This window comes from Panthera uncia, chromosome D4, assembly GCF_023721935.1.
Source record: "Panthera uncia isolate 11264 chromosome D4, Puncia_PCG_1.0, whole genome shotgun sequence".
Taxonomy (NCBI): Eukaryota; Metazoa; Chordata; class Mammalia; order Carnivora; family Felidae; genus Panthera; species Panthera uncia.
In genome coordinates this window covers 57,866,840-57,884,253 of record NC_064807.1, presented here as the reverse complement: position 1 = coordinate 57,884,253, position 17,414 = coordinate 57,866,840, and the positions used below count along the sequence as shown (strand labels likewise).

Sequence of the window (17,414 nt, the reverse complement as noted above, 5' to 3'; positions counted from 1 at the left end):
GTGCAGGTGCACCCCAACCTCTTCCCACATCATGCCACTTCCCTGCCCACCTCAGCACTCTTAGCCCCCCGGGCCAGAGGTCTGCTGAGCAGCCCCCTCTCCATTCCTAACAGTCTCAAAGTTAGCAGAGGGAGGGACTGTGGAAAAGTGCACACTGGTCCATGATCCCTGGCCCCCCTCTCCTTCTGTGCCCCAGATCTCCTGTCAGTGGAGCATCACAAAGAGTCTTGGCTGGCTCAGCCCATGAGTAGTCAAGTCCTGTTGGAGTCATCTCTTAACATCCCTCCCCTCACTGAGGTATTCACCTCCATTACTTCCCTAACTGGTCTCCCTGCCTCCCTGTTTGCCCCCCACATACCCTCTCCATCAACAGAGTCAATCTGAGGATGGCATTCCCTGATTGACCCGTCCATAAGATCAAGACCCAGCTCTTTAGAAAAGGGCTGTGTGACCAGGTGCTCACCCCTGCCCAAGGTCACCCATCCAGAGCTCTGCAAGGCAGGCGATTCACCTCTTCCCAAGAGGTGACCCCCCCCACCCCCACCCAAGAACATACACCATTTGACTAGTTGCCATGAGGGCTGGTGTGTTCAGCAGGAGCCCTGGTGGGAGAGCCAGGTTGCTGGGAAGCCAGGCAGGGGCCCATGGTGACATGTGCCAGGGCCCCAGCTCTGGGCTTCACCCCTTCACTACCATGGTGAAAGCCCAGGTTATCAGCCAGATGGAAGAGGGCTCTCTCAGACACCCAGCCCCAGGATGTGTACCTTAGAAGGGCCTTGTCATTGCTGTCTGTCCCTGTGGTTGGGACAGAACTGTAGCCTGAGAGGAGGGCAGAGCCCCCAGCAAGCCCTCACTCTCTCCCCTCCCCACACTTCCAGTCCTGGTCTCCCAGCCTGTCAGTGTCTCTAGATTAGAGTTTGGCCTCTGTCCTCCTTCCTCACGAATTTTAATTATGATTTTCTGAGTCCTCACCTCCTGGAGAATGCCAGCCCTGTCCCTCCGGTGCTCAGGCCAAAAGGCTGTAGCCCATCGATCCTCTTTCCCGCACACTCCACTGGGAATGCACAGACAAGCCCTGTCGGCCGGTCCAACAGTGGCATCCTCACTGCTCTCCTTGTGCACCTCTCTCTCTCTTTCAATTATAAACTATTTTAAGAGCAGTTTTAGGTTCACAGCTGAATTGAGCAGAAAGTGTGGGGAGTTCTGATAAACCCCCGTCCTCCACCCTTTTTGGCACAACTGTCCTGTTCAAAAGTGCCAGGTGAGACCCTCAGAATGACTCTCCCTTTCTCTCAGAATAAAACCAAAGTCCTTCACAAGACACAATGCCTGATGATCTAGCATGGTTTCCTCCCACCAACCCTCCATTCCCGCTGGACTGTATTGTTTCTGTCGCCCGAGGCATGTTCCCACCTCTGGGCCCTTGAACTTGCTCTTCCCTCTGCCTGGAATGTCCTTCCTCTGGGTTTTCTTCATGGCAGTTAGAGCAGCTGGTAGGTATGCTGTAGCTCAGACGTATCCCCCTTACTGTGTCTATCCCTGCCCGGACTCTGAACTCCTCCGGCAGGATTTCTGTCTGATTTGCTCACTGCTCTTTCTCCAGCCCTGACCTTGCCTGGCACATGGGAGTGAGGGTTGAGGAGTGGAGCAGGTTGATGGACGGGCTGCCAGCCTCCCCTGCAGTCATGAGAGTGACCATGCACACGTGGGTCCGGCATGTCTAGAGCCTTCCATTAGCAGGAATCTCCCTTCCCATTGTTTCCCATCGTGGTTAATGCAGAGTGTGTTTTGGAGGGATGGAAATGCTTTGCAGTCCTGATGGATGATCTTGCTCAGCGGCAGAGACCTAGAACAAGTTCACCCACATTCCACTCCCCCCATAGTCAGAGCTGGGTTTTCCCACCACCTCTCCTGAATGTGAGGTTGACGGCTCGCCACTTCTGTGCTTGCTCTTTGGAGATCGTGTGTCCGTGGGCCTGCAGCTGGACCTGGCTTTGGGAGCTTGTTCCGCAGGCCCTGGCCCGTCTCACTCTGTGTGCTAGGCCCTTAGGAGGTTATTCTGTCATCTGATCTTCACAGTAATGTGGTGATGGGAAATGGGGCCTCAGAGAAGTTGAGTAACTTGGCCAAGTCACACAGCTAGCCACTGACAGTCTTGGGAGAGGAACTCGGTTCAATTTGGAAGCTTGTGTGAAGTACCTGGCATGGTGTCCACACTGAGCAGACATGATAATAATAAAAGTAAATATTTATTATAATGTTAATTGAATAGAACTACATGCCAGGCACTGTGCTAAACTCTCGGTGATGTCACCTGCCTGAATCCTCGCAACAACCCCACGAGGTAGCGACAGTTATCATCCCTTACAGAGAAGGAAACCAAAGTCCAGAGAGATAATTTGCAAGGTGGACTAACTGGTCTTCAGGAATGCTTCTGGCAACTCCGGGTTCAACTCTGTGTTTTCTTCCCTTTGTGGGATATCTCCAGGGTCCTGCCCTTGAGAAACATCCTCCCCAAGTCTGTGGGGGTGAACGATGCTCCCACAGGCCCAGAGCCGGGAGGAAACATATGGCGGGGCCTGCCCCCGTGCTGTGAACTGCTTCAGCCTCACCTGGGTGCAGGGTGTGGGACGGGGCTCTCTGCGTGTGGGGCGTCCATGCAGAGGGCACTGAATGAAGAGGAGCAGACATGGGGGGTGCAGCATGACCCTTGATTGGAACTCTGTGGGCTTATCCCAGAAGAAAGGGAGCAGATGTGGCTGGTGTGCCCTGCAGGGGATGGGAGTATGGGAGGAGAGGAGCCACTTGGAGGCAGAAATGGGAAACACCTGCCCCCCTCAGAACTGTCCAGGGAACTGAGCCCTCATGGGAGTGCCATGCCCCCCTTGCTGGAGATTGCAGGGGGTGTCCTTCGGGGATAAAGCTGAGCTCAGTGGCCTCTGGAGCCCCTTGAATGCACCATCTGGTTCTGACAGCACCTGTTGTGGGAAACTTAAGTCTCTTGAGCCATGTTCGTTCATTGCCTGGAGTTCTTCCCCCTGTGAATCGTAAAGCCCCAGTAAAAGCAGTCGACTATTACCCCACTGTGCACCACCCAGTAACCTCTTGGGTAACACTCTGGTGACCACGCACTTTCTTTCTCCCCCACAGCTCAGTTTAACGGCAATGAGAAACGGCAATCATCCCCCTCACCTTCCCGGGACCGGCGGCGCCAGCTTCGAGCTCCTGGAGGGGGCTTCAAGCCCATCAAGCATGGGAGCCCTGAGTTTTGTGGGATCTTGGGAGAAAGAGTGGATCCTGCTGTCCCCCTGGAAAAGCAAATGTAAGTTCTAAGGGAGCAAGGCATAGCCTCAGCTGCAGTTCATACAGTCACTGCTAAGGCTGAGAGAAGATCAAAGCCACCATCAAGTCAGTGGCTGATGAGATTAGGGTACATGTCTCCTGATTCTTAGCCCCATACCTTTTCTCTTCATACTGTATCACCACCTTTACTTTGGATTATTATAAATTGGATTCATTTTCTAGCTACATTGATAGTTTTGCCTTACATCTGCTTGGCATTTGTTGGGCAAGGATTTAAGGCTCTAGATTTGGGTTTTCTCAGCCCCTTTCCCCTGAGATTTCCCACCTCGTGACCCAGTCCCATCCCTGCTGCCGCCTTCCCTCCCTATTCTTCCCTAACACTGTCACCCCTCCCCTTGACCATGGTGGTCACCTCCCTTCTCACTGTGTGCATGCCCCTGCTCTGCTCTGAAACCTTCAGTGGCTCCCCATCACCTCCAGGATAGTCTCATCTCCCTAGCCTGCTGCTCAGTCTGTGAATTGCCCCCAGACTGCTTTTTCAGTGTCTCGCCATTCCATATACCTGGACTAAAGTGAGCTTCTCCAGGTACTTGATAAATCGGGTCCTGCATCTTGTGCTAATACCTTTAGCTGTATCATCCTCTTAACAAGCAAATGTGCGATAAATGGGGTTATCATCCCCATCACGTAGCTGGGAAATCAGGACTCCAAGAGGTGCACAGCCTTGAGATGTCACAACCCACAGTGCAGAGGCAGGATTGGAACTCCAGCCCTGTGCCTTGACCTCACTCTCCCCTCACTCACCTGTCCTCGTACACACTCTTATCCCTCACCCTTCGCACAAGACTGGCACAGAGGAAGCACCATAAGGACAGGAGATGTGCTGACAGCTCGCCAATCCCTCATCAGACTGTCCCACATGTGTGTCACGTACTATATTAATCTCCAGCGGGGGATTCTGGCCTCAGCACAGCCGGCAGTGCATCCCTCACAGGAAATGCTCACTTGGCGAACAGATGCAGGGTTTTCCAAATGACATCATGTGCAATGGGCCCCTTTTTCAGCTATCATCTGATAGATATGCTATCATCTGGGGGGGGGGTGCGCAGCCTCCTCTGTGACCCCCCATGCCTGCTGTACCGAGCACATGGGGGAGCACTCCCAGTGGGCGTCTTTGCTAACTGTCTGTCACAGCCACCCAGATTGGGTGGTAGGTTTTGCTTATTTCTGATCACTGTGTACTTTTTAATTAACAAAACATGATCCAGAGATAGCTGGGTGCTGTTCAGCCTGCATCCTAACCATTTCCACCCAATATCCCTCTCTAGCTCCTGCCCCTGTTGGAACATAAGCTCTGTGAGGGCAGGAACTGATCTGGGTCACCACTGCATCCTCAGTGCCTTGGAACGATGCCTGGCACATAATAGGTGCTCAAAAAACAGTTGTCCAGGAAATGAAGTCCTCAAAGAGCTGTCAGTGCTGTTTCTTTCCCTTCCATCACCTCCCATTCTCTCTCACTCAGCACAGTAGACGACTCCCTCCTTTGAAGATACACTCTGCTCCTGGTTTTTCTCCTGCCTCTCTGGCCACCTCTTCTGTCTCCTCAACTGGCTCCTCACCTCACTCAGCTTGACCTGAGGGCGGGATGGTCTTGGGCTGGGTTTCCAGCTACGTGTTCTCCCTGGGTAGTCTCAGCATCCCACACACCACCTGGAACTCCCAGCTCCTACATCCAGCTGCCATCTTGGCATCTCTACTTGGCTGATGAATGGGCTATCTCAAATTTAGTATGTTTAAAACTGGGCTCCTGATCTTCTCCGGACACTTGCTCCTCCCCCAGCTTCCCCACCTCCATAAATGGCATCACATCTACCTACTTATTCAAGCCACCAATCTGGAGTCTTCTTGGATTCCTTTTTTTTTGCCTTACACTAGCATCTAATACATTACTAGGTTCTGCTAGTTCTCCACGCAGAATAACAGGCTGAATCCATCTGTTCCTCTTTGTCTCAGAGCCACCTCCCGTGTGGACCACCGCAGAAGCCCCCTACCTCATCTGCCACTCTACTGCCCCTCTGGCCCCTCTTCAGGGTAACCTGGTTGGTCTTTTGTAAGACCATCCAGAGCAAGTATCATCCTCTTTTTAACACTCCTTGCCCTCTCCTGTGCTTAGATGAAATCAGACTTCTTCCATTGCTCACAAGGCCTCGGGAAATTGGGCTCTGCCCCCCTTTCCACTCTCATCCTGTACCACTCCCCATGCTCACAGTGCTGGGCAGGGCCATTCTTGCTGTCTTTCTGTTTTATGAACACCCCAAGCACATTCCTACTTTAGGACCTTTGCTGGTTCCTCTGCAGAGAACATGTTTTCTTTGGCTCCTTACATGATTGGCTCCTTCTCACGATACAGATTCTCAGGTCAGATTTCATCTCCTTGGGAGCCTCCCCATTCTGTTCATTCTAACTTAGGCCCTTCCCGTGCCCCAGTCAATGGCTATCACAAACTCAGGATTCCTACATAGCAGTTGTCACTTTCTGATATTGTGTCCTTAATCTATTTGTTGACTCTCTGTCTTCCCTGCATCAGCCCCATGAGATCAAGGATGTAGTCAGTGGTGAGTAAATATTGGATGAGCTAATGGGTAATGCATAGGCTGAATGGCAGTGGTTGAGTCTTCTTAATCCCCAGGATTCGGGCATGACAGGCCAGCCCCACAAAGTCCAACACATCCCCAGACAGCCTCCTGTCTAGATCCTGTTTGCAGTCCAAGCAGAGCCTGCTTGGGCCCAGCAGTTGGCCCTCAGCCCCCCATGGGACCACCCAGGCCCACCTTGTTTCCTGGTGGACAACCTCATGCTGACAGGCTGGCCAGTGGCTGGCCCTAGCCCCCTGAGTGTGTCCTTTGGCCCATCTATCCCAAACTGCCTGGGTCTCCTTTGAATCTCGACCCGAGTCCCTGCCTTTCTCTCAGTGTGCAGTAGCTGGGGCAGCAGGGAAGGAGCCAGCAGCTCATCCTGTTTACCCACCAGGGATTACCTTTAACCAAGATCCCAAGCCCCCGGAGGCCCATCTGCTACCAGCTCAGCCCCTGTGCTCAGGGAGGGGCGGAGGGTGGGCGGCACTTCCCTAGAGACTTCTTCTAGGCCTTTCCCTGAGGATGGCTCTGCTTCAGATGGCTGGAACTTGTTTTCCTACTAAAACATGTTTGTCAGCTCACTGGGGGTATGTTACACAGGTGAAATTTCCCAGAAAACGACCTTGCCAAATCTGTTAACTCTTAGTTCTAAAGTCCATTCCATCCTTGTCTGGCTGTTTCCCCAAACTACAGTCATGAATCCTTTCCAAAGTGTGGCTTCAGCCCTCATATCTCTGGAAGTGTTTTAATTACAGGAGCCTGTATTCCTCTTCATTTCTCTGTACATCTAGAAAAGAAGGCAGTCTACACTTCCCCTGCCCCTTCCCCTGCAGAGATCCAGCCCCAGAGCTGACCTGCTATGGGTGGTCACCTCCTGGGCGGTCAGTGACTCACATGCCCACTGGGCAGGGACACTTGTATCTGTTCTTCCCGCCCTTGCTTTCCTGAAGCAGTTCGGTTTTGAGGTTATAATTATGTCATCACCACCACTGCAGCTAACTGTTCAGAACACTGCTTTGTAAATGGCAGAAAGTGTGCACTGAAAGGCAGTGCCGTGCTTTTCCCTAAGCAGAATGCCTGTAGCAGAATGCTCAGAGGCACTGTTTGCAGGGCACCCCTGGGCCGGGACCAGGAGGCAGCAGCATCCCTGCTTACACCTGGGAATTTGAAATGCGGCCTACGGTGGGCAGCAGCCTGAATAATGATAGTTAGGGGAGTTACCCATGGCCATCTGCAAGTTCAGTCTCTTTCTATGGATGCTGGGAGCTGCCATTTGTTGAAACTCACCCCACCCCAGGCTCTGCATATGCCCTTCTGTGCATCATCTCATTTAATCCTCACATCCCAAGGCGGGAGTGGAGTGACCCTAACCCAATAGAGAGCCGAAGTGCAGCCAGGTTCTGCCACTTGTCCTTGACTGCCCAGCTGGCGAGTGGCAGAGCAGTCTGTGCCTCTGTGGCCATCCAGCACCTGTGGTTCTCTTCCTGGCCCAACTCGCCGCCCTCCCACCACCCCTGCCCCTTAGAGACTGTGATGTAAGCAGAAATGCATTCTGGGTAGACCCACTGACTACCCCCATCTTGTGATCTTCACTCTTCCTCTGAAATTTCACCTTCAACTCTCCCAATCTTGAAAATCAGTTGTTCGTCTTTTGTCCTACAGCTGGGGGGGGCCTTAGTCATGTCGTCTGCCATTACACCCCTACCTTCTGATTCTGCTGCTCACCACCTAGTGTCCAGAAGCAGTGATGCCGGGCTTCCCACATGCCCGACCGATGCCAGATTTGCTTGACAGGAGCACTGGTGTGGCTTTCCCACCTAACCGTCTGCTGTCCTGAGTGACAAGCACCACCCACTTGTCCCGCAGATGCCATGGAGAGTCAGCACACGTCCCTCCTGTTAGCACCCTCTGATGGCCTCCGTTCAGTCAAATGGAGAAAGCCAGGGTCCTCTCATTGCACACCGGCCCCATGAATGGCCCTGCCTGGTGGCCTCGTGGGTTGCACTGCCCACCCCTCCCCTTTGGCTCCCTGCAGCCATGCTGGCCTCTTTGCTGTTTACCAAGCACATCGGGCACTCCTGCCTCGGGCCTTTGCCACCCCTCCCTCTGCCAGAAGCACTCTTTGCCAGTTACCCTCCTTTGTGGCTTCCTCCCTCAACTCCTTCAGGTCCACATTGAAAATGTCACTCTTTCCGGAAGGTTTCCCTGGCTCCTGCTTAAAATAGCAATCCCTACCACATGCTCCAAACCACACTACCCTGCTTCATTTCCTGCATAGCACCAAATTGTAGTGCAAGCCCTGTGAGGGAGGAGGCTGCAGGCTTGTTCACTGCTCTCTCCCCAGGATCGGGGATGCGGCACACACTCGGCAGTTCCATACTGAATGACTGAATGCACGCACGTGCGCGCGCACACACACACACACACCTGCCTTATAACGAGGAGGCTGGGACATGCCAGCTGCCCCCAGACGGGGCTGAGCCTCCCCAAGGAGGAGTTTGCAAGGGTGTCAGCTCTGAGGGTCCTGTCCTCTTCGGGTTCTGACCCTCTGTCTCCTCTCCAGCTGGTATCACGGAGCCATCAGCAGAGGAGATGCCGAGAACCTTCTGCGGCTCTGCAAAGAGTGTAGCTACCTTGTCCGGAACAGCCAGACCAGCAAGCACGACTATTCCCTCTCCCTGAAGTGAGTACAGCCTCTCTCACCCCTCTCAGCCCTCCTCGGCAGCCTCAAGTGAAGCGCTGCCTGGCCCTTGTGTCTGTGGCAGGAAGACCCGCCAGTGTTCCCCAGGAAATGTGCCAGTGTGAGATATTTCAAGCCTTGGTTTTTCAATTTGATCCTATTCTCCTGGAAGGCAGAGGAGTTCTTAATTTCCTCCGCCCTAGAAGAGGAGGGGCATTTTCCTAGGATTCAATATTAAATACCCAAGGAAAGCTTTCATATCTGCTGTGAACCAGGAACTGAATGAAGCTCTGAGTATACCTCATCCCTCCCTCAAACCTCACAGGAGTCCTTTGATGAGAAACATATGGTCCCCATCTTGCAGATGAGGAAACTGAGGCTCAGAGAGGGACTTGGAAGGCCCAAAGGGCAGAGCCAGGACTCCAGACCAGCTGTTTGACTCTCCACAGCACTGCACTGCCGCTGTGAGAACAGCCCTTTCCCTATGTTCCAGGTTGCTGTTTGGGTGGGTCTGATTTTTATGTGTGTCACAAAGGTTGTGAGGAGTGCTGGGAAGAGCCAGGGAGAATCCTGCTGGTGTTCTCTGTGGCTGCTTTGTAAACTGTTGGGCCTTTCTGACCCATGAAGCATCACTGTTGAGATAGGCAGCCTCAAAACGAGAAAAGGGTTTTTTGCTTGAGTGCTTCATCATTCAGTGCTATTGCTAAAGGGGACCCAACAGATTATCTAAACCCCATTTTACAGATAGGAAAACTGAGGCCTAGAGAGAGGAGGGATTTCCCAAGGAAATATAGAGAGCTAGTGGCAGAATTGGGGTTTAAGAAACCCAGGCCCTTTAGCCAGCACAGACCCCCGGGAACATTGAAGCCTTCTGCCTGGCTTCCTCTCTGCACTGTTCTCCGTTCTTAGAGCCTGTGACAGAGAGAGGGCCTGCTGTGATGTGACTATCAGCTGTGTAGACATTGGCAACAGTGCAGCCAAGGAATGAGAGATTGGCCTGCACTCTGTGCTCAGGACTGAGCCCACCCTGTCTGCTGGGCTCTGCCCTGAGAGGGACCATGACAAGTTGCAGAGCATGGTCAGCAAGCAGAGGCACTGGATATCTGCCTGGGGAAGAAAGGACGTGTGGGCACATGGTGGGAACCACAAATCTCTCAAGGATTATCAGGACAGAAGGAGCAGATGTGGTCAGGGGTCCCCAGATGGGACTTATGGGCAGGCAGATTCCAGCTCAGTGAGAGGAAAAGTTTTCTAACAGTCAGAACTGATCAAGAATTAGATCCATCCAAAACTGCCTCGATAGGTAGTGAGTGTCTCATCACTGGGGGTGTGCAAGTGGGGCTGGATGACCCTTGTCAGGGAGAACATGGAGAGGATTTCTAACAGCAAAGAAGGCACTCAGGACATACAGCACCTTCATACTTCACTGTCTACCATCAGACCTGTTGGCATAAAGGATCTGTTTGGTTATCTCAGCCGAGAAGATCTCAGTACTAAACTGCAGCAGGGCTGGGAGGCTGGACTGGCAATGAGCACAGTCGGAGATCCCTCAATGGATTGAGGAGCGGGCGGCAGGGGAGCAGATGCACATCACCAGCCATGCTGACAGGGACCAGGGGGTCCTCATCTGCCCGCTGCTGCGTGCAGCCCCGCTCCCTCCCTCACTGTCCAAGGTAACTGAGCAACCCAGGTGCTCTTAAGTGATTCTTCCAGGTCTCCAACCCCACCCCCACCCCCACCTCAAGGTGAACTGTGCTGTTCTGGGTTTCGAGAGGTGAAGGAGGCAGGTGACAGCAGAGATGGGATTCCCACGTCACTGTCCTTCCACGATGACTGAGGCAGCCCACCCACCCCCTGGGCTTCCTCAGTGCAGCACTCAGTACGCTGCCGATCTGCGTTCCTCTGTGAATCTCTTCTCTCCTGGAATCTAGGACCTGGCCAGAAGACTGTTCCCAAAACCACTGATTGAGTGCAGCAAGGAAGGGGGGGTAGAGCACCCCATACCAGTCCCGGCTGACCTTCCATGACCCTCCATGAGCTGGGCAAGGGCTGAGCCTCTGCACTAGGCAGACTGGGCCCCATGGGCACCCCGGCACAGCTCTGCCTGCATGGGAACAGTAGCCTCCCCAGTACCCAGCCGTGTCCAGTTGAGGCACCAACATGGAGCCATATAAGGAATCTCAAGCCAGTTGCAGAAGTAATCATACCAACAATACCTTCAGGGTCCATTTCTCAGTCTCCTGTGAAATGTGCCCTGTTATGCAAACAGGCCTAAAATCCACCTCCTGGATGGGTCTCTAGAAGAATATTTCTATCACAGCCCCAAGAGTGCAATTCCTTTTCATCCTGAGTGTGCACCGTTCCCTAAACAGTAGTACCACTCCAGAGGGATGGACAGCACGTTGGTTCTGTTTTCACAGTACAGGCTTATAGTCCTGTGTGCAGGGCTGCATGCAGTGGAGAAAGCAGGGGATAGGCTTCCCCACTCCACAGCCTTATGGCCTGGGCAGCCGTGTCACTTTTTTGAGCTTTCTCTGTGCACAGGGGATGGCAATGCTCTTCGTACAGAGGGAAAACATCTCTAACCCAACCAGTGCAGTGTAAACATTATCTTGTATTATTCCCACCCTGCCCCTGCTTTCCCAGGTTGGCCTCATGGTTTCATTGAAAGGTGTTTTTTGTTTTTTTTTTTTAATGTTTTTATTTATTTTTGAGAGAGACAGAGACAGAATGTGAGTGGGTTAGGGGCAGAGAGAGAGGGAGACACAGAAGCAGAAGCAGGCTCCAGGCTCTGGGCTGTCAGCACAGAGCCCGACGCGGGGCTCGAACTCACGAGCTGTGAGATCATGACCTGAGCTGAAGTCGGACGCTCAACCGACTGAGCCACCCAGGCGCCCCTCATTGAAAGCTGTTTTTAAGGGCAGCAGAGAGAACCTATTGTCCAGAGTTCTGGACAGGAGTCCTGACCTACCACTCACTGCTCACTGTGTGACCTTGGGCAAATTCCTTCCTTCTGGGGCTCAGCATCCACATCTTTACATTGGGACTTTGATGGTTGCTAAGGACACCTCTGACATCAAAGGGTCTCTGACTCCCTGGATTTCCCGTGTCCATGGGCTCAGCCTTCCTTTGTCTTTGGAGCACTCTGGTCAGATCCCCTGCACCTCTCAAGCCAGGGAGGAAGTGGAAGAGACTGAGAGCTGGGCCCAACAGCCTGTGGCAGAACCCCCGATAAGAACACTCTGCCATCAGGCCTGAGTTTGGGTGACTAGTCTCTGCCCACGGGTGCTAGAAGTTTAGTTTTGCATGCTTGTCTAGAGCCATAAGATCCCAAAGGCCAGATGAGCAGTCTCACACGGCCAGATTTCCCTTGAAGAAGCCCAAAATTGAGGAGGCGAGCTGGGCCATCCTGTGACTGGGCAGGGCAGCCTGCTAAGGGGAGGTGAGCTTGCTTTCCAGCGTGGCCCTAGTTCACGATAACCAGCTCGGGAGCCAGCCAGGGGGTGATACCTGGCATTAATCACCTTAACCACAAATGGAACGACACTGGTACTGAATGTCACGGCTGCTTGGGACAAGTGCCAGCTTTGCCAGCCACCACATGACGTGTGAAGTCTCTCAGATCCCCAAGGCCTGCCTGGTAGGGGCAGGGTACGATCAGCCTTCCCCGTGCATGGTGTTGTCAGGAGCATGGTGTAAATTGACATTGGGATTCCAGCTGTGTTTTTATGTGTGGATCCTTTGTGAGGATGTTCTAGGGTGGAGGAAAGATTTGGGGGAATCCAGCCTCAGATGACAGCCCTCCACCTCTTCCATCCTTCTCTCAGCAGATATTTACCAGAACCCACTGTACCAGGCACTGGGCAGGGCAGCATAGAGAGCTGAAATGAGAACAGCTCAGCTTAGGCCACAGGAGCTCACAGCCTGGCCCATCCATCCTGGGCCTTGCTACAGCCAGGTTTGCATGAAGGTCCTTGGGGACCTGGAGTTGGCACAGGAGTGGGCAGTCCCTGACATGGAGGGTTAGGAGAAGTTGCAGGTGCACTTGAGCCTTAAAGAGAGGGTAAGTGGTCCCCAAGCAGGGACAGCTGGGGGGGGGATCTCAGGTGGCAGGGACAGCCCAGGCAAAGCCCTAGAGATGCAGAAGAGCTGTTGGCAGGCCTTGTGCCTGCCTCACAAAGGAGTTGAGACTTAATATTTAGTGATGGAGCCACTAAAGTGTAGGGCCACTCTCAAGGACCTGCCTTTATGCTTTAACCCCACTTCTTGACCCTGTCTCCCTGCGTATCTGCACGACCTTACATCTTAGAAGGCCTGAGCTTTTGCCCTAGGACAGCCCTACCAGGTGGCGAGGGCAGAGAGCACCATCTTTTTCATTTTAGGGTAAAGGCAGCTGAATGAACTTCCAAAACTGGAATGGAGGCCACGGACTCCCAGCCCAGTCTCTTCCCACCCCTCTCAAGCACTTCTTATACCAGGTCAGAGATCACCTGGAATGACCTTAGAGGCCTATCTGGTCCTGCCTTTCCTTCATGGGTGGGGAGACCCAGACCCAGAGGGGAATCGTGATTGACCTCAAGGCTACCTAGGTGGCAGCTGACCACACTGACAATAGAGACGGCGACTGCTCTCCACTGTGGGGACTGGCCCAAGCTGCCACCCATCTGCCCCACTAAATGCTCCCTGCACTCATGGTGATCCAAAATGACGCCTGCGCTCCTCACCTCACTGCTGGTAGATCCCCTCCCTGGCAGATACCCGCCACCTGTGGAGCAGCCTTACCGAGACCTTGCCCAGCTGCTTTGGAACACTGCCCTTATCCCCTTCTCCCAGTGGAACTCTCCCTCTTCCCAGTCTCCAACCTGACTTGGGGGCGGCGGGCCCTTAGGCTTCTTCTCAGCTACTAGCAGACACATTGGCCTTTCAGAACACTCACTCCACCCTCAGGGAAGCAAGGGGTTGAACCTTTAGATATTGGCAAGAAAACACCACACTCTAACAACTTCCTGTCTGGAAAAGCAAGCAGTGGGGGAAAGGGATGAAAAGTTGAAAAATCTCATTAAAAAGGTTCTTCAGGCACTTTGGACTATGAATGACTTTTTGCAAGTTCCAGTTTCATGAGTTTTTGCAAAGGAATCTGGACAAGATGAGGGAAATAGGACTTCAAAGACTGGAGGGCTTGCAGCTGGTGGGGGCAGGGAGGCAGGGTGAGTACCGGGGCTCCCCTCCGCATGTGCTGGGCAGGCTCTGCCTGCACTGGGCCCATCCCTGGGAGCAGGCAGAGTGGCATTTCAAGGCCTCGCAGGGATATCGCTACTCCTTTGACAAGGTCCCCGCCCTGGCTTTCTTTAGGCAGTGAGAGTCCCAACCCCAGTGAGGGACATGGCCCCAAGGAACCCGCATAAGTAGATCATCAGCTTTCGAATCCCTAGAAGCAAACTGCACGGCACCCTAGTAAAAGTGGCCCAGATTCTGACCTCAGGAGACACTTCTGGGGTCTGGCCTATTTGCATCAGGATGCAACTCAGTCTTGATCATTCAGGACCCTTCCTCAGCCCCCATAAGCTCTGCCTCACTGAGCATCAGTTATGTACTGGACTCCAGCCCTCCAGGAGTTCGTAGCCAGAGGGGAGAGGATATTTACACCTGTTGACTCATACACTCACAGGACTGCTTGAGGGCCACCCAAGGCAGAAAGTGCTCAGCACTGTGAAAGAGGGAAGGCACCCAAAGAACAGGGTATTTGTAGGATGATCGGGTCATCCTATAGACAGGGCAGAGAGGGCAGCCCATGCAAAGGCAGGTAAGTGCAGACTTGTGTCAGAATGACAAATAACACTTCAGTGGGAGCTGGGGAGAGGTACAGCCCTAGTCGCCAAGCTGAGGAATTTGGGCTCTATTCTCTAAGGTAGGGGGCATCCCTGAAGGTTTTGAGCAAGGTGCAGTCATGTCCTCAGCTTTATTCTAGAACCATTAGTGAACCGGGATGCACCATGAGTATTGTCCAGGAAGGACCCCCCCTTCTGCCTCCCTCGGTCCTCCCAAGCCCTCCTTTCCCCCCACATACCCACAAACATGCCACTCGAGCTAGCACAGTCCAAGGGGCTAAGAGGCAGGCATCCCAAGGAGAGATCCAGGGCAGCCCTTTCCAAGATGTAGAGGGACAACATGGGCTCTGCAGTCAAAGATATTGAAGACTTTGGAGATTCAAAGAGTTTGAATCCTGTCTCCATCTTTTACTTGCTGTGTGATGCTAGGCAAGTGACTTTTACTTGCCTGATCATTGCTCAGAAAACCGCATGGGCCACTCTTATAAAGCTGTTGCAGGAAGTAATGTGGCTCTGCAGGTTCACCCTATGCATTTGCTTCCAGGTTAAGGGCTCCACAGTTAGGGTGAAATACCTTTCCCCTAGGTTCCAAGGATGGTGGGAAGACTCAGCCCCATCTCCTTCTCCAAGGAGGAGGTGGGACAATTTATCAAGAACATGCCTCTTGCTCTGATTGCTTAAGGACACCCGCCTGGTTCCTGCTTGGAGCTGCACGTTTGTGCTGATGGCTGGGCAGCCCAGTCTTCACCAACAAACGCTTCCTGGGGCTCCAGTGTGGGGTGGTGGGTGTAGCAGGGCCAGGAGGAGCAGATGGGTTGCATTCCAGGGGAGCTGGGGGCACATTGCTGTTAGAGTTGTTTTTCTTTCTTCTCTCCCTTCATTGATTTATATAGTAAAGGAGAGAGTTTTCAAACAGTAGGCATGTCTGGGTCTGGGCAGGCAGGCTAGTGATTAATCTTCGTTTGTTGCTGCTGACAGCTAGGAGCAAGAAATAATAAAGGTTTGCAGGGTGAGGAGGGGTGGGGAGTGCAGAAAGGCTGCTCACTCTTTGGCCTTCGGTAGGGAGCACAGACTTCACTTCCCTCTACCATCAAAACACCCCTTGTTGGTCAACATTTGAGGCTCCAGATACTTCAGGGTGGCTGCCTGCTCCCGAGGGTGAGCCCCAGGATGGTCAGGGCCTCCCCAGTTGCTGTTAAGCTCTCCGCACTGTGTCACCTCCAGCCCCAGAATGCCTGGACTTCCTTCATCAGTGGCCCTTTTCCCAGCCCTGCTCCTGAGGGCAAGGCCTAAAGAAAGGCAGGATTGTGCACCCAGAGGACTGTCTGTCTCTGATGTGAGGGACCCTCTGACTCCACGCCTCTCTGAGCTGCCAAGTGGGTGTGAGGGCTGCAGGAAGGGCACATGGAAGGGAGTTGAGGGGGGGGGCAGACCGTGACAGCAGGGGCTACTGGGGACCTTGAGGCTTAGAAGGAGGAGGGGCTCTGATATGGTCCGAGGAGGACTGAGGCAGCTGTGAGTGGGCAGGGTAAGGAGCTGCCCATGCTGGGGAAAGAGCAGCACAGGAGTAGAAGCTTCCTACTTTCCAGCCCACAGTTACCAATATATCGCATCGTGAACATCTTCTCCGCCCCCAAAGGAGGCAGCTCTGTGCAGCTAAGCCACGGACCTTTAAACCCAGCTCTGCCTCTTAATAGCAGGGTGGTCTTGGGCAGAAGATGGTCTTAACATCTGTGAGCCTCAGTTTCCTCATCTATAAAATGGGTTTTACAGCTCTATTAATGAAGAGACGTTGTGTGAGGTGTTTAGCATGTGCCCAGCATACAGTAAGTGCCCGTTCAGTAAATGAGTGGTAGTTCATAGTCTTTGTTATAGACTTTGGAGAGCTGCAGGTGGTTGGAAAGAGCTCAGCGCGGTCCAAAGCCTTGTGAATTATCTGGGTCTGGCTTAGAAGTCTCTGTCTATACCCACAGCTGCTCCCCTCTATTAGGGTGGGATTTTAGAGTTTATGCAACTCAAATGCAACTCAAAACCCTGCATTGACTTCGAATTGCACAGAGCTGGAGTCAAATCCAGGCTGCCCTCTTCCTGTTGTGTGACCTTGGGTAAGTCACTTAGCCTCTGTGATCTCCCAGCTGAAGATGATGAGCACCTCAACAGGCTTTTCCTCATGTTCTCATGGTGAAGCATTTTTGTGGCAAGCCAGAGCAGCTGCTCTGGGACATAGAATACACTAAGCAGAAATCTTGGGATTTAGGGAACAGAAGGAGATCTTTTAGATCACCTGGCCCAATGCCCTGTACAGGTGCAGAAACTGGGGCCCAGAGACAGCAAGAAGCTTGCTCACCTCCTGGCTTCCCGGCCAGACCCTGTTTTCTGGCAGCATTTGAGTTGGGCTGAGACAGAGGGCAGGAGGGACAGGGCTGGAGTGGGGGCAGGTCCGTGTCTTTGTTCTCACTATGTGGAGGATTTCACATCCTTTCAGGGCTGGTGGAGGAAAAATGAACTTTTAGCTCAATTAGTGTGCACTGTGCTTCCTCCTTCTAAAAGGTTTAAAGGAAATGCCACAATTAGCTGCTACTGTAGGCAAAAGAGGCTCCTCAAACGCTCTTCACAGGAGGCCAAATAGCAGTGAACTTTAGAATGTGCAGATGCCTCACAGGATGAAGGGACAAGCCATCAAGAGCTAGCATGAGGAATAATAGATGTTTCCCTGTACTCAGAATTACTGAGAAAATATGCCCTGCCAGTGGTAAAACATTTCCATGGATGCTATCCTCACCACTAAAACAGGCACCTCTCCTACATTCCATATATGGTGCTTTGGTGATTCTGGCTTGAACCCAGGAGACCCGGGTTCAAATCCTGGCCCCACCTCTGTCTAGCACTGGGGTTGTAGACCAGTCAGAAGCCCGTTCTTTTCTTGAGGGGCACCATGATTTGGGGGGATTCCCTGTTGCAGTTGAC

The 17,414-nt window shown here is 53.0% G+C and overlaps 1 protein-coding gene across 3 annotated transcripts in view; it reads left to right on the top strand.

The window, feature by feature from the left end:
* Window positions 1-17,414, top strand: part of SHB (SH2 domain containing adaptor protein B) — a 136,751-nt gene that overhangs the window by 102,186 nt on the left and 17,151 nt on the right. For all 3 annotated transcript variants that reach the window (XM_049626776.1, XM_049626788.1, XM_049626779.1), the window contains exons 4-5: window positions 3,151-3,322; window positions 8,503-8,622. In XM_049626776.1, the coding sequence (XP_049482733.1) occupies window positions 3,151-3,322; window positions 8,503-8,622 (292 nt within the window). The remainder of the gene's footprint in view (window positions 1-3,150; window positions 3,323-8,502; window positions 8,623-17,414) is intronic.